Source organism: Mycteria americana, chromosome 2 (assembly GCF_035582795.1).
Source record: "Mycteria americana isolate JAX WOST 10 ecotype Jacksonville Zoo and Gardens chromosome 2, USCA_MyAme_1.0, whole genome shotgun sequence".
Taxonomy (NCBI): Eukaryota; Metazoa; Chordata; class Aves; order Ciconiiformes; family Ciconiidae; genus Mycteria; species Mycteria americana.
In genome coordinates, this window is record NC_134366.1 from 2356100 (window position 1) to 2369764 (window position 13665).

The 13665-nt window shown below is 45.6% G+C and overlaps 1 protein-coding gene across 4 annotated transcripts in view; it reads left to right on the plus strand.

Annotated features, from left to right (window-relative positions):
- Positions 1 to 13665, plus strand: part of ALS2CL (ALS2 C-terminal like) — a 56767-nt gene that overhangs the window by 19890 nt on the left and 23212 nt on the right. For all 4 annotated transcript variants that reach the window (XM_075492201.1, XM_075492199.1, XM_075492200.1 and 1 more), the window contains exons 2-7: positions 8568 to 8676; positions 9567 to 9759; positions 11587 to 11652; positions 12402 to 12567; positions 13024 to 13152; positions 13490 to 13609. In XM_075492201.1, the coding sequence (XP_075348316.1) occupies positions 8571 to 8676; positions 9567 to 9759; positions 11587 to 11652; positions 12402 to 12567; positions 13024 to 13152; positions 13490 to 13609 (780 nt within the window). In that variant the 5' untranslated portion in view covers positions 8568 to 8570. The remainder of the gene's footprint in view (positions 1 to 8567; positions 8677 to 9566; positions 9760 to 11586; positions 11653 to 12401; positions 12568 to 13023; positions 13153 to 13489; positions 13610 to 13665) is intronic.

The window sequence follows — 13665 nt, forward strand, 5'->3', positions numbered from 1 at the left end:
GCGCATGAGTTGCTGGGTCAAAACAGTTATGCTTCTACATGCATAAGCTGCTTGCAAGTGATAACAATGATAGTGGGAGCTACAACCCCATGAGGGATTAAAACACTAAGTAAACATCATCTCACCCGTGGGCCTTATCGTACTTGCCTTGTTATTTGAAAAGGCTGAATGATATCCTTGACTGTGGTGAGAGTGATATTCTCTAGCCTTAGTTGTCAACAAGTAAAGGGTCTTATTTGAGCTGTTTAATTCTGTAGCTAGTGGAGAGAGACCAGGTATATCCAAAGGCCCGCTCACCTCAGTTACGCTGGATTAAATTGAACTTCTCATGTGCCTCTTTGTTGGTTACAAAGGGAGTCTGGCGTGGGTAGTTCAGCCTTCAGACACCCAGAAAGGGCAGATGGGTTTTGTCCTTTTGAAGTCAACTAGAGGTTTATGGTTGTTTTTAATGGGCTCAGGAGTGAACTTCCTAAGTAAAGGACATGAGCTTTCAGTTTGGGTTTGGGGAAGAAAAAAAAAGCTGGGTAAGATAAGGTTTGTGTAAAGCCTTGGCATTCCCTGTTTTTTTTTTTTAAAAAAAAAAAAAAAAGAGAGAAAAACACCCCTTCCCCCACACATAGCTTCCTGTTTTTCCTGTTTTTGTGTTGAAGATGGAAGAAGACAGAAGTCGGGGTGGGGGGAAGGGTTCTCCTTGGGCTGAAAAATCAATTATACAGCCTGAGTGCTTTCTGAAGAGAGTACTGAATGCTTGTTTGACCCTTCGTAAGCTCCTGGCCACACAATGCTATCCTAAACTTGCTGAGATTTTAACATGGTCGATATTTTGACAACCTTGCATTGTCTCGTCTTTCAGTGCTTGAGGTCCTGCCATGCAGGTGACCAACAAACAATTTTATGATTGGTGCATAATATCAGCAATATCAAGCCAGACGATCTCACCTCTCATAATGCAGAAGAACATGCCTAGAGAAGAACACCACAAAAACTGGAAAGGGTTGTAGTAATACTTACGCGCTTCCTGCCTCCTCGGGGAGTTGATGCCTTTGCTTTTTATTAGCTTTTAATTGATTTTTCCCTCATGGACTCGTCCAGCCACTTTTGAACACATGTATAGTGTTCTCATAGCAACGACAGACTCTTGTGGCAGTGAGTTCCATGGCTTAATTAGACGTGGTGAGGTCAAATATCCTGCTGCTCATCCTGACCTGGCCCCATTGCTTGAGGGTAGAGGCAGTTGTGCTGTGCCCCAAATGTTTGCTGTGTGGCCTCTTCTGTGTATGAACCTGGACCGACTGAAAGCCTGAGGGTCTTGTGCTCAGGGTGAGAGTTTTGACGGGTTTGTTAATTTTCTTGTGTTTTTAAACTATGTGGTGCACTGTGCCTACCTACTTTCATTGCTTTCCTGCTCAGCAATTTCCCCTGGTAAAGAAAATGTTGAACCAGATCTTGTCTAGTTCCTTCACATGGCTGGCATTGGCACATCCCCTGTATCCCGTGCTGAAGCCTAATCCAAGCAACTGCTGCCTCTGTTGTTCTCTTCCTCCTTTTTATGCTGCTAATGGCTGTCTTGGGATTCAGGGGTTTATTGTCTTTCTGCCCTGTTTGTTCCCAATTACCTCTTAACTCGCACATTGTGTGTTTCTGTCTGCTTATGAGGTGGCTCCGATAAGTTGAACGCTAATTCATCCTGAGTCATGACCATCTGAGGCTTGACAAGAGTAGAGTCTGAATGGGAGAATTCGCTCCAGCGTGTTGGCGTTGGTTAAACAAAGCCTGGAATTGTTTTTCCCCATGACAGAATGGTCTTTGTGCCAGCCTGAATGCAGACTCAGCTGGAGCGTGACACGTGAGGGGGGATGTCGTTTGGAAACATAATTAGGATGCATGGGGATATTTGGTCCCTAGAGAAAAGCACAAAGGTTGGGACATAATTTCTTGGCGTTGACCACCAGAGTTTGCCCCCGTGGCCTAAGGAGCTCCTGAGTTTATGGACTCTGAGCTGGCGCTGCTAATTGAATGAGGAGATCCCAGCCTGCTCGTGGGCATGTTTATATGATGGTACATTAAACTATGCTGGGGAATGGATCCAGGTTAAAAAGTAATCTGGCAAAGAAGGCTAGGGTCCATGGTCCAAGCTCAAACACATCTTTCCTCTTCCCTCTTCACTCCTTAAGACCAACCCTTAATGCTAATCCATTTTTTCCCCCAAAACACCCCTATTTTAGGCCATATTAATCACGATTATACGGATGTTGAGCTGACCAAGGGGAGAAAACAGATAGTTAGGTCTATGTTCATTCTGGTTTAAGGTCCCAAGATCTGTCTGTTACGTCACACACTCTGATGTAAAGTGCTGATCTGTATTGACTCAGTCTAACAATAAACTTTTAATAAATACATCTGCTAATTTCTGAGGGAGAAACTCCCTAATGGCAGGTCTTATGCAGAACTGTGTATTATTCTGCCCTGTAATGTGCATCCTTTAGACCTCAACACTGCTCGGGGAAAGACATAATGCTCAGGCAAAGGGTGAGTGAGTGGTTAACAGCAGGGCAGGACTTATGTGTCCTTCTGGGAATCTAGAAGACAGTCTGGCAAGAAGAGAGTTTTAGTTATTAAATGGCTTAGACGGCATCCTGCTGCAAAGTGGAGAGGCATTTACCAGTCCAAGCGTAAGTTCCCATGCTCTATATTCCATTCTTAGATGGTTTTAGTTGCTTTAGTTAGAAGCAACACCATCGTCGGCATGAGAGAAAGTGGCCTAGAGAGTGAAAACCAATATCTGAGGAAGAGTTTCAGGTTTACCCTGACAGAGAAGTATCTTTAGTACCTCTTGGCTTCAATTTGGAACTCTTTTATTTACTTCTGAACTAGAGCTTGAATTAAAGCAGCTTTATCACTGCCTCTGCAAATATGATATACTCACTTGATGTGGGCTGTAGTAAGGTACCTCTTCAACTGCATGGCAGCGATAACTTGACTGCCTCTCAAAGGGCAGGGAAGGGAAAAGTTGGCCTGCTTGAGGACTGTATGTGACAGAGTGATGGACTGGCCTCATTTCTGAGGCAGTCGGTAGTAGAAAGACCATGAACTGCAAGGATGGATGAGATTGGAAGAGCTGCAAAGGCACAATGCCCTTTAGGATGGCTGATGAAGGGAAAGAGAAGAGTTTAAGGAAGGGAGGAGCTACAGCAAGCATGGTCATGGCATTTACATCCCAGATGGTTTAGTATTAAAATGCTCTGAGCACTCCCTAAATCTGGTATTGTTCATGACTGGTTTCTCCCATCTGAGAAGTGGGTTTTTTTGACCAATAATCTTCACTTCAGCATAGAAGGGGATTCACAAGAGGAAGATGGAAAATGAATAGTCCTTCTGTGGATGTCCAGTTTGTTCCTTAACGTACAGGAGCTGATATGATTGTTTGACTAGATGTGTATTTCCATGAGAAACTTCATGTCACATCTGAAATCTATGGGGCTTTCCAGAAATTTTCCTGGTGGAACAGCTGCCTCAGAGCTACAGACTCCAAAGTACAAAGATGTTCTATGCAAAGCTGACAATGAGGCTCAGCATTTCACCAAAATGTCTTTTTGCTTGGTTTCCTATTTGTTCCACCCACCCTTCTGGCAATTTCCTGAAACTGGCTATAACAGCCCGTTGTGGCTCCTCAAGAGATGTATTTTCTTGCTGAAATGTGCATTTAGCAGCTTTGGACAGACCTTACTGAGGATGAATGTTCCTCCAGATGACCCAGACTGCTCCCATCCATTGGATGCTCAGCAACCCCTTAGGTTGGTATTAGCTGCTGCATCACCCTTTTTTCGGCCCTCATTGTCACGCTCAGCAGACAGGCCAAGAACGTGATGAGCCACAGAGATCTGGTGACTCCTACAGAAGTCGTTTCTCAAGGTCTTTTTCCTGTTTCCACATGAATACTATTATGTGTCCCTTCTCTAATTACAGACCTGTGTTGTACGGCTTTCTTGTACCTTCATTTAAGGAGAATAAACAGATGTGTCTCTTACTTGGGAAAATGTTCTCCTAGGGAGATGTCATCATTCCTCATGGGAGCCTGAAGCAGGCTGGTGGCTGTTTTGTTTCGCCAGTGGAAGTCTCCATCCTCAAAGGCCGTAGACTTTCCGATTTTGCATGTAAAACCAGCTGTTGTCATGCTACGTGCAGCTAGTGCACCCTTCCTTGGAGGTACACCTCCTTCAATTCTGGCCTTCAGGAGTGCACCATCTTCAAAGGTCTTGACTCCCTAGCAGCAGAGCCATCCACGAAGAGCAGACTAAAACCTTGTGAACAGGCTTCAGGGTGGCTCTGCTCAAGCTTGCCTTGCCCTTCATGGAGCAAACAGAGAATTACAAAACCACTCAGTCACATGAAAGCTGTGTCCGAGCCGGGGGAAGACAGCATGTGTCAGCCCCAGGTTTCTGCTCAGTGCTCCCATCACCCACCGGCACTGCAGTTTGCATTCAGTTTTTCACATGTGCGAAGGCATAATGTGACCTCCACGTGCCCTTGGATGGTCCCGATTGTTTCTTTTGCCCTCTACGGCTGAGCCAGTGTTGGTTTTGTTCACTAGGTAATGAACTTCAAATCTTTGCCTGACTGGGCTAGAATAAGTGTGCAAATGCTGTTCTCGCAGAACTGATGGGGAAAGCCCAGAAATGGTGGCTGGAACTCACGCTTACCTTATTGGGTGATGTGATGTGATGTGGCAACTTAGGTCTATTCGTGGTGCCGGAAGGGCTCTTTTGAAAGCTGCTCCCCCATTCAGCAACTGATCCCTGAGTGTTGTGTTCAGGCTGGAAGTAGCCCACCGGTTTTCCCAGGAAGGGTGAGAACATGATTGCTAAAAAGAAAAAAGAACACCGAACCCAAACCAGAACGCTGTGTTGACTCTGTATCAGGTTATAATGGAAAAGAGTATCCAAATGCTTCTGTTTTTTGCAGAGTTAGCTTGGGTGTCTGTACAGTGTTGCAACTGCAGGGGTTTCTCAACCCACGTGCTGCACCATGGGAAAGCTTTGGGGTCATCCCCTTAAGGTCTGAGCTCAGGTCTTCATGGGCGATAGACCCTCAGTAAACCAGGACTGCAGATAGGCAGGAGGCAGAGTGTGGGACCAGCTCATGGTTGGAAGGTGCAATGCCACATCCAGATCAGTAGGTCCACCTTGGACATACATAGTTGTTCTTCCAGGTGACCGTTACAGAATTAACCAAATAACACTTGGCTGGGGCAGCAATGTTCCTGTGGTGTTGCGTATGTGCTCTTCAGCCCTGAGGAGGCTCCTCAGCCTCCTGCCTCTGCTCGTGAACTGTCGTGGTCCTGCTGAGCAAAGCTGTGGGTACCTGAACCCTTGGTTTGAGTAATTCAGTTTACATTAAGTTTACATTACATTAAGTATGTAATGAATGGGTGGCTTCTCTGGTTGTTTTGATAAGAGAAGAGTTTGGGGAAGACTTTCTGAGTTTGGCATCTAGCACCCATTCTTTTTGTTTTGCACAGGACAAAACATTTTCTTGCAGAATTAAATAAGGACCAGGTGGAGAACAAGCCCCTCTCATAGCAGAGCAATCTGAAATGATGGAATCATCTTCTCTTCTTCTCCAAAAGTAGACAAAATAGTCAGGCTTAAAAAATAGAAATAAATAAAACCTGCTGTTCTGTTGAAGCATTTGAAAATGAAATGTTGTTATATATCCAGCCTGATTTTACTCCCTGATTAAGCAAGCTACTTATGCTTAGAAATTTCTAACAAGCTTGAGTGCTCTCTAGGACCTGTGAGAAACAACTTTATCTTTGTGTCTACAAGACAGGGGATTAAGTGGTGGCAAAAATAAACTTTTAGATCTGTCCTGCCCTCTTGGTGCTCTGGGGTGAGAGATGATTGGCTGCTGGTTTATTTTGCTTTTTTCCTGGCTCAGTTGCCTTCCCTGGGAGGGGCCAGGAGGAGTTTGGATTCCAGCTTTTTGACCTGTTTGCATGCCTAGAGATTTCCTCTGGGACAAATCGCCAGCGTTCCTGAAAAAAATAGCCTTATGGTCATGCAGACCTTGATGTATGAAAACTTGCAAACTAATGAGATTATGGAATTTTTTAATGCTCGCCATTTTTCAGACTAATGAAATTTAAGAGGCAGTGGTTACTAACGAGAAAACATTGTCATTCATCTGTGCAGTCAGTTGTGTCTGGATCTGAACAACCACTTAAAACCAGGCCAGCTAACCACTCAAACTGCAAAGCGTCCCTTGTTCTATGACACCATTTCAGCCCAAGCTCCACGATGACCTGGGAAGGGAGTTCCTAAGCAGAGTTTGGTGACTTTAGGGAGCTCAAACTCTTATTTAGCAAGGAATCCACCCACATGTGAAGCTTAAAAACAAGACGTTCCCACCTAACTTAGTCACCGCACCCGGGTGACCTCCTTATAGACCATGCTGAGGTGCTCGAGGTATTTCTTCCTGTGAAGTATAACGTAGGGTTAGGCTTCTATGTCTAACTTCCCAACATCTCAACGCAAGGAGAATGAATCTCACCTCTTGTTTGTAGCAATCAGGGTACATTGCGGATGGAGTGAGGGTGCACTTTACTCATAAGAGAGAAGTAAAAATATAGTTTATTGATACAGAATAGGGAGTTAACAAAGTTCAATGCGACAGTGTTTTAACAAGATTCGATGGCGAGGCACACTTGATTATTTACTGCATAGAGGACAGGGTCAGACAAAACTGTCAGGGAGACCCTCCCGTTGAGTCATGAGGTTCGGAAAGGATCCCCTTGCTTTCTAAACTCCTTCTCAGAGAGGAGTCTGGGTGCGGCTGGATCCAGTCCTAGTCCCAGACTTGGTCAACGGTTTATGTCTAAAGGATTGTATATGTGCGCAATCAATCCTTTGTATCACTTAGCTAAGATTTCAAAGTTTAGCATGCTATTAGTCACTTACCGAGGATCTGTTGCAGCAAGGAATCTCTCAGCCTCAAGGAGTAACCTTGAGAGGCGTCCCTGCTCAAGGGGAGATCCTGGCGTGCAGCCCGCTGCCCTGCAGGAGAGCTCAACAGGACCTGGCCTGTCCACTATTTAAGCAGTAAGATGATTGACTTATGGTCATATTTGCATATCAGCAAGAGGTTTGGATCCCTGCTTCAGGCAGCCCTTGGCTACTTTCTTGCCATTCGTCCTCAAGGTCCAGCATAAGCTGGATGCAGCCATCAGGATGACTCCGGCTGATGGTTACCGCTTGTGCAGGGAGCGGGGCGGGGGGGGAGCACACCGCCACAGGGCAGAGGTAGAGTATGCCACCAGCAGATAGCCTGAGTTCAGCTCTTCCTGGAAACAGTGCAAAGACTCTAGTTTAATCTCCATTAGTAAATAAATTAGGCCTAGCCCCATAGCCAAGTGGTTATTGCATAACCTGTACGTAGCTAATTTCGCCTTACCTCCCAAAACAGCAAGCTACCTGTTTCAAAGGGTCCCTGGACCATACCTGAGCATTGTCTGGGAGAGGCGCTAGTCGGCACACATCAAAACCGTGCCAAAGTCTCTGCCACCAATTTAGCAATGCAAATCTTTGCAGCGTAATGCCATATCCTCGTTTGCTTACTATTGTGCACGTAGCCTTTGAGCGTGCACTACAAGCAGGCTAAGGATAAACGTAGACGGACCATACTCAGTCCCTTGAGTTTGCTGCTGTGCTTCACACAGTTAAAAGAATCTCAGAGTTTTGTATTTTTATCACCATTAGTAATATCAGCTGATTCTGCCCATAGTATCTTCACCACCTGGCCTTTTTCCAGAGCAGTCTCTTATGACATGCTATTAGCTGGCTGCGTTCACTTCCTCTGATACATTTCTTTCGGGAGGTAAGGCTGGGAAGGAGGAAGCTACTGGAGATTGGTCACACGGTTTTGCTGCCTTTTATTTTTTTTTAAGTGCTGCCCACTTCCACTTTAGGCAAGCTTTCCTTGTTGACGCAGCAGTTGTGACATATAACCAGCAGTGCAGTGTCCTACTCGGAAAGGAGTAACACCAGACCGCTGTTCCTCTGGAGGGTTGGATGTTTGGGCATGGCTGGCACAGCTCTACAGCTCCGTACAGTAGCTTTTAATGGCAAAAGGTGCAGACTGAGGCACCCGGGCAGAAAACTGGTGAGAGATACAGGAAGAGATGCTCTGCTTCATCCTTTGCTGCCTTGTACTTCAGATATTTTCTTCTGGGAGAACGAATCTAGCACTAAGCAGGATTAACACATATCAAGAAGTTTAGGGCCTTTCCAGTCATGTAGAAGAAGTATTGTGGCCCACCTGAGAAGATCTTCAACTGGGGCATCAGGAAAATGGGCTGTAGCCTCGGTGGTCTTCTGAGACACCAGCTCATGTTGAGCTATCGGGTTTCCGTTTCCTCTTCTAACATTTTCAAATGCTTTTTGGGAACAGCAATCACACCTGTGTGTGTTGTCAAAAGCAGGAAAGGCTGATGGTTTGCAATGAGCACTGAAGCCTTGGTAGATGGATACTCTTGCAAGGGAGTTTATGTGTGCCTTCTGTGTTGTGTCCAGGACATGTGCACGGCTGAAGCAACTGCATCTCTGCTCCAAGTGGAAGAAACCTTCTCAGCATGCCTGGCACGGATAGATACCCTCATCCTCAAGCCTCTGCTCCAGGCAGGTAAGTCAGAGCAGACTACTTTTTTGTCTCTAGTTCTAGCCTTGAGTCACAGGCATACCTATGGAGGGAATTATAATTGAACCTCCATGGCTGAGGACTTTGCTGGGGGCTGGTTTGCTGGAGTAAGTGGTATATAGGGTTGTTTCAGTTAAGATAGTGAGCTCTTAAGGACGCCTAAGGCCTTTCATTCAAGCCTAGGACTGTGATTCCTGTTGGTTTAGAGGTTAATCCAGATTCTGACCAGTATCAGCCTGCACACCTGCTCAGAGGCTTGTTTCCAGCATGGTGTGTGGAAATCCAAAATGTGTCTCACGTATATGCGACCCCTAAACTGTGCCCGTTCTGCCTCCCTGCTCTTGGTTCATGGTCATGCCCATCTTTGAAAGTAAAACTTGTGGGTGCAGGTTCTGAGCTGGCAGTAAATCAGAGCAGCTCTACTGAAATAACAAATCCATATACATATTCACAAGCCCGTCTGGCTAAAAGTGGTACGACTGGATTAGACCCATAGGGTGGTTTCCTCTCCTGTCACCACCTTTTTGGTCTAGCCTCCAAGGAGACTGGGAACAGCCCTTCGAGCCAGGGACAGAAAATTTTCCTCCGGTGCTTGGGGCTGAGCCGGGGCTGAGCCTCACAGGCTGCCCTGACCACATGCCCCACAGGAATGGGAAGGACAAAGCCTTAGCATGGAAAGCCCATGCAATTACTCACGGGGACACAACCCTAAATAATCATCATCTCCTTCCTCCCTGGCATTGTTTTCCTATAAGAATATATGTGCTTTACACTGAAAAATTGGGTTGAGTATTAAATATAGGCAATGTTTTCCATAAGATTTCTTGGAGTCAAGGCTTTCTGATAGCCTTTTTTCCCCTATCTTTTCCTCAAAGAGCCTAGTGACCAGAAAGGAAGGGAGAACTTTAAGCTCTTCCTGCTCCTGAATGATAGATTTCAAGCTCTCTGGAACCTCACAGAAGAAAATTACCGAATACTGAAACAAAAATGCAGCACCTCTGATTCATTCTGCATCCAGGACATTTACACTGTCTGGAAAGGAGATCTGTTTCTAAGCCTCTACATCCAGTAAGTACAGAAGCATTTTGGAGTAGCGTAAGGGACCAAATTTATCAACTAACTGGTAGGTTGGTGCAATTAATTTGTGCATTTAATTTGTTCAGTCCTGTCCGCTAGCGTTCGGTCATTAAGGGAATTCATTGCATTCCGCGCTCATGACAAATGCTACAGAATATAGCATCTGTGGAGACACCATAATAAGTAGCCTTTTACGTAGCTGTGAGTATGCTTGTGAGAGGCAGAATATTTTCTTGCAAGTATAGTTTTTTTAATGCATCTTAAAAATGGGAAGAGGATGGAGGGTAGAATTTGTGCCTGGGTAATTTATGAGAGCAAAGTCTGAGCTGTCATCAGGAACAGAAAGGCGTGCACAAGCAGGTTTAAAGGACTCATAGGGACGAAGAGAAGAGATGTCACTAGACACGGTTCATATTATGTGTTTGTGCCGTATTTTTATGCTTTTGGCAAGGGATATGATAGCAAGTGATGGATTTAGCATGATGTGAAAAACATACTGCCCCATTGCTGTTTCTATAATTAATTACATCTGCTCCTCATCTGTCTGCAACGCAAAATAAAATGTTTACCAAAAGCACTGTAGCATGTGTAACCTGTGTGTTGATGTCCTAGCATGAAAAATGCTTTACGGACACCTGAGATGACATAAAGATCAGACAGTGTTCAAGCCTTCATTCATCGCATTGGCCATAAATGTGGCCAAGCCTTTGCCAGATGGGCTGGTACCGTCTGTGCAGTTTGGCACCCACACAGGAATGGGAGATGGGCACGCTGGCTCCTGGACGCTGCTGTTCATCTAGTCTTGGTTTTGGTGGTTTTTATCCATATGGAGGGAGGAGAAGGAAGGAGTACTCTTTGGTTTGTTTTTACTCGGACAGCATCATTTTAGAAAGTGACGCACGGCAAGCTTTGCCTTTATGGGAATGGGTTTGGAGTAGCGTGTGCGTGGCTCATTTGGGAACTGATTCAGTGAATTAAAATTAGTTTTCCTTAAAAAGGCATATAAAAGATAAAAACTTGTGCTGAGGTTTCAGATGACAGAAAGGAGAAGTTTATCTTAAGATCTAATTTCCCCTCATTTTGAAATTAGAACCTGTTTTTGTTGGGCATCATGCCAAAAAAAGAGCTGGTTCCTACGCACCTCTGCTGACTCACTCGGTGCAGTCCTGATCCTACAACGTCTCATGCTTATTGGAGTGATACAGGAGGAAGCAAAGCCCCTGTTCAGGGGTCTGAAAATCAGCAGTAAACACATGTCCCTGAAAGATGTAATAAATTATAACTAGTCTGGACATTATACGTGACATCTGAAAATACTGCTGGAAGAAAGCGTGGGACTTGCTGACAAAATATGGCTCGATCTCCCTCTAGTGTGAGATGAGATACATTGGCGTGGGACACCTTGACTTGAATTTGCCATCAGTAATACAGACCTGATACTCTTACTTCAACCAGCAGAAATTCATCCATCCAAAGCTGATATCTTAAGCTCAGCCTTTGTAGATTTGCTTTCCAGGACAGTTGCGCAAATTTACTTCTGCTTATGCTAAATGCCGGGATGATTTAAACTTCCTGTAACGATACAAGTACAAAAGCCAACAAGGCAGTTAAACCAAGGAGCTGGCAAAGGAGACAAAAGAGGAGTGAGCCGAGGTGAGAAGTACAGTAGCTACGTCTCTCTCTGCCTCCCTTGGAAAGGTGGACCCGAGATGACATTTTCAAATGATTTTTTTCCCTCTGTGGCTTAAACCTTGTAGCTAATGTGGATCTCTAACTCAGCTTGTGCTTGTGTGTGTTTGGTTTTTTTCTTGCCAACAGATATTTCGTCACTTTTGCAAACTACGTCGTAGTCAACGGCTTCGAACACGCCACAAAGAGCAAAAGGTCAGTGGGCTGAGAAAAGCTTATTGAAGGGGCTGATAGGAACACGATGATGATGTGTGGGTTAAGACACTAAACTGGCGTGAGCAGCACTGAGCACTGCACCTTGCAGCGATCTCCGTTTCACGGTCCAGCTGCCTCTCCTCTGAACCGGCCATACTGGCTGCTCCTGCCATCTTCTGAGACCACGGCAGCAGCTGTGGAAAGGTTTCCTCTCCAGATCTCCCTCCATCTCTTTCTAGCCATGCACAACTCCTTTTGTAGGAGAGGAAGCCTGTAAATTCTGAATGTGGGGGTTCAGGTAAGGGGCGGGACCTGAGAAAAGATGATGTGGGAATCTGGCAGGACATTTCCACTGCTTGTCCCAGATGTTGTCGGAGTCTTATAGAAACAGCAAATTAAAACGTGAGCACTAGATAGGAGCAGGTTCACAGCCACTTTACCTGAGTCACCCTCCTGGTGTGCAAACCACCATGAAAGCCATGCTATATTCTGTGTATCTGTGGGTGTGGTTCCTATTTGCAGAGGCTGCTGGGCCAGAGGCAGGACGGATGGAGCTCCTGTTTGCCTCATTGCCTTATTTCTGTGTCTTTGGCGTGCAAATATATTTGCACTATGTAATCTCCTGCTCTTTCACGTCTTGCTATACCCTCTCTGGGAGTGAGGTAGCACACCAAGTTTGGAAGGCAGAAGAGTGGCAATCTGCAGAAAAACTAATTAATGAATTTTTGTCTTAATTCACCATCTTGCAGTGAAGCCTGGAAGCACCATAAGACAGTGCTGAAACACTTCCTCGCAGACTTCACCTCTGAGACCTCCGTGCCACTGGCCTTATACACTGTTCTTCACAAACCTATCCGGGATCACATTGAGCAACATATACTGCTCCTTACCAAGCTGAATGAGGTTCTCAAAGAGGTAGGAAGCTTTATGTGATGACACTTGACTGGCTTATGCTAAAATCTTATGCAGGGCTGGTGGGGCTTTGTGGTGGTGTCATTGAATCCAAAGTTGGCTGGAAGTAAATGATTTTCAGTGGATAGCTGGGGTGGTAGTAACCAGCACCAGTGGAGTGCAGCCCACCTGAAGGTCTTGAAGCAACAAACAGGGGCCACTCCAGCATAGTACAAGCTACTCATCATATAGACGAGCTGCAAAGGGTCAGGTAACTGGCCTAAGGTTGCACACTTCTGCTGGCGGCAGAGGTAACGCTAGGTTTGGGAGGCTTTCCTCAGAAATGGGGTTGGACGGTTAACTCGCATTAGTCCTTTGGATTCAGAACTGCTGAGGCTTTTCTGCAGCTGTAGCCCAGAGAGTAGATGTCCTGCACAGCCATGCCTAAAGCATTGCTCAAGCCCCACCTTCTTTTATCAGGGGTCTGAAAAGGACGTGGTTACCAGTGCCATCAAGGAATATGTGAAGCTGAAGTCTTTCATCAGCCAAGTCCTGGATGAAGCTTGTTTTACCAAGTCCTTATGGAAATCCTTGGGCTACAAATTCACAGTGAGTCATGGATGTAGAAAGTGGCTTGATGGGGAGCTCTTTCGGAGGTCTTATGCTTCTGCTTACACACGGAGGAAATTTAATATGGATCAAGCATTTGAGGCTGGTTTGGAAGCCAACAGAGCAGGACACTGTGGAAGCCTTGGAGAAACCATATGGACACTGGGTGCTTTAGAAGTTGAGCCCTGTGTCCAGTTCTGCTGTCACTGTCAGCTTGTGCCACAAGTCAGACAGTCTCTGGAGGAACTGTTGGCTTGAGTTGTATGTCCTCTCCCAAATCCTGATGTTTCCTGATGCTTTTGATCCACCATCTTGACCTCTGTGGTTCCCTCTGCAGGACATGCTCTGTGTACCTGAAAGGAGGCTGCTGGAAGATAGCAAAAATCTTCCAATTTCTGCCAGCACGAATCGATCAGACAGGATCTTGCTCTTCGATGATGTCCTTGTGCTAATTCAGGTGAGTCCTCAATCTTTCCGAGGGATTGGAAGGGCAGCGCAGTTCAATGACAGTAA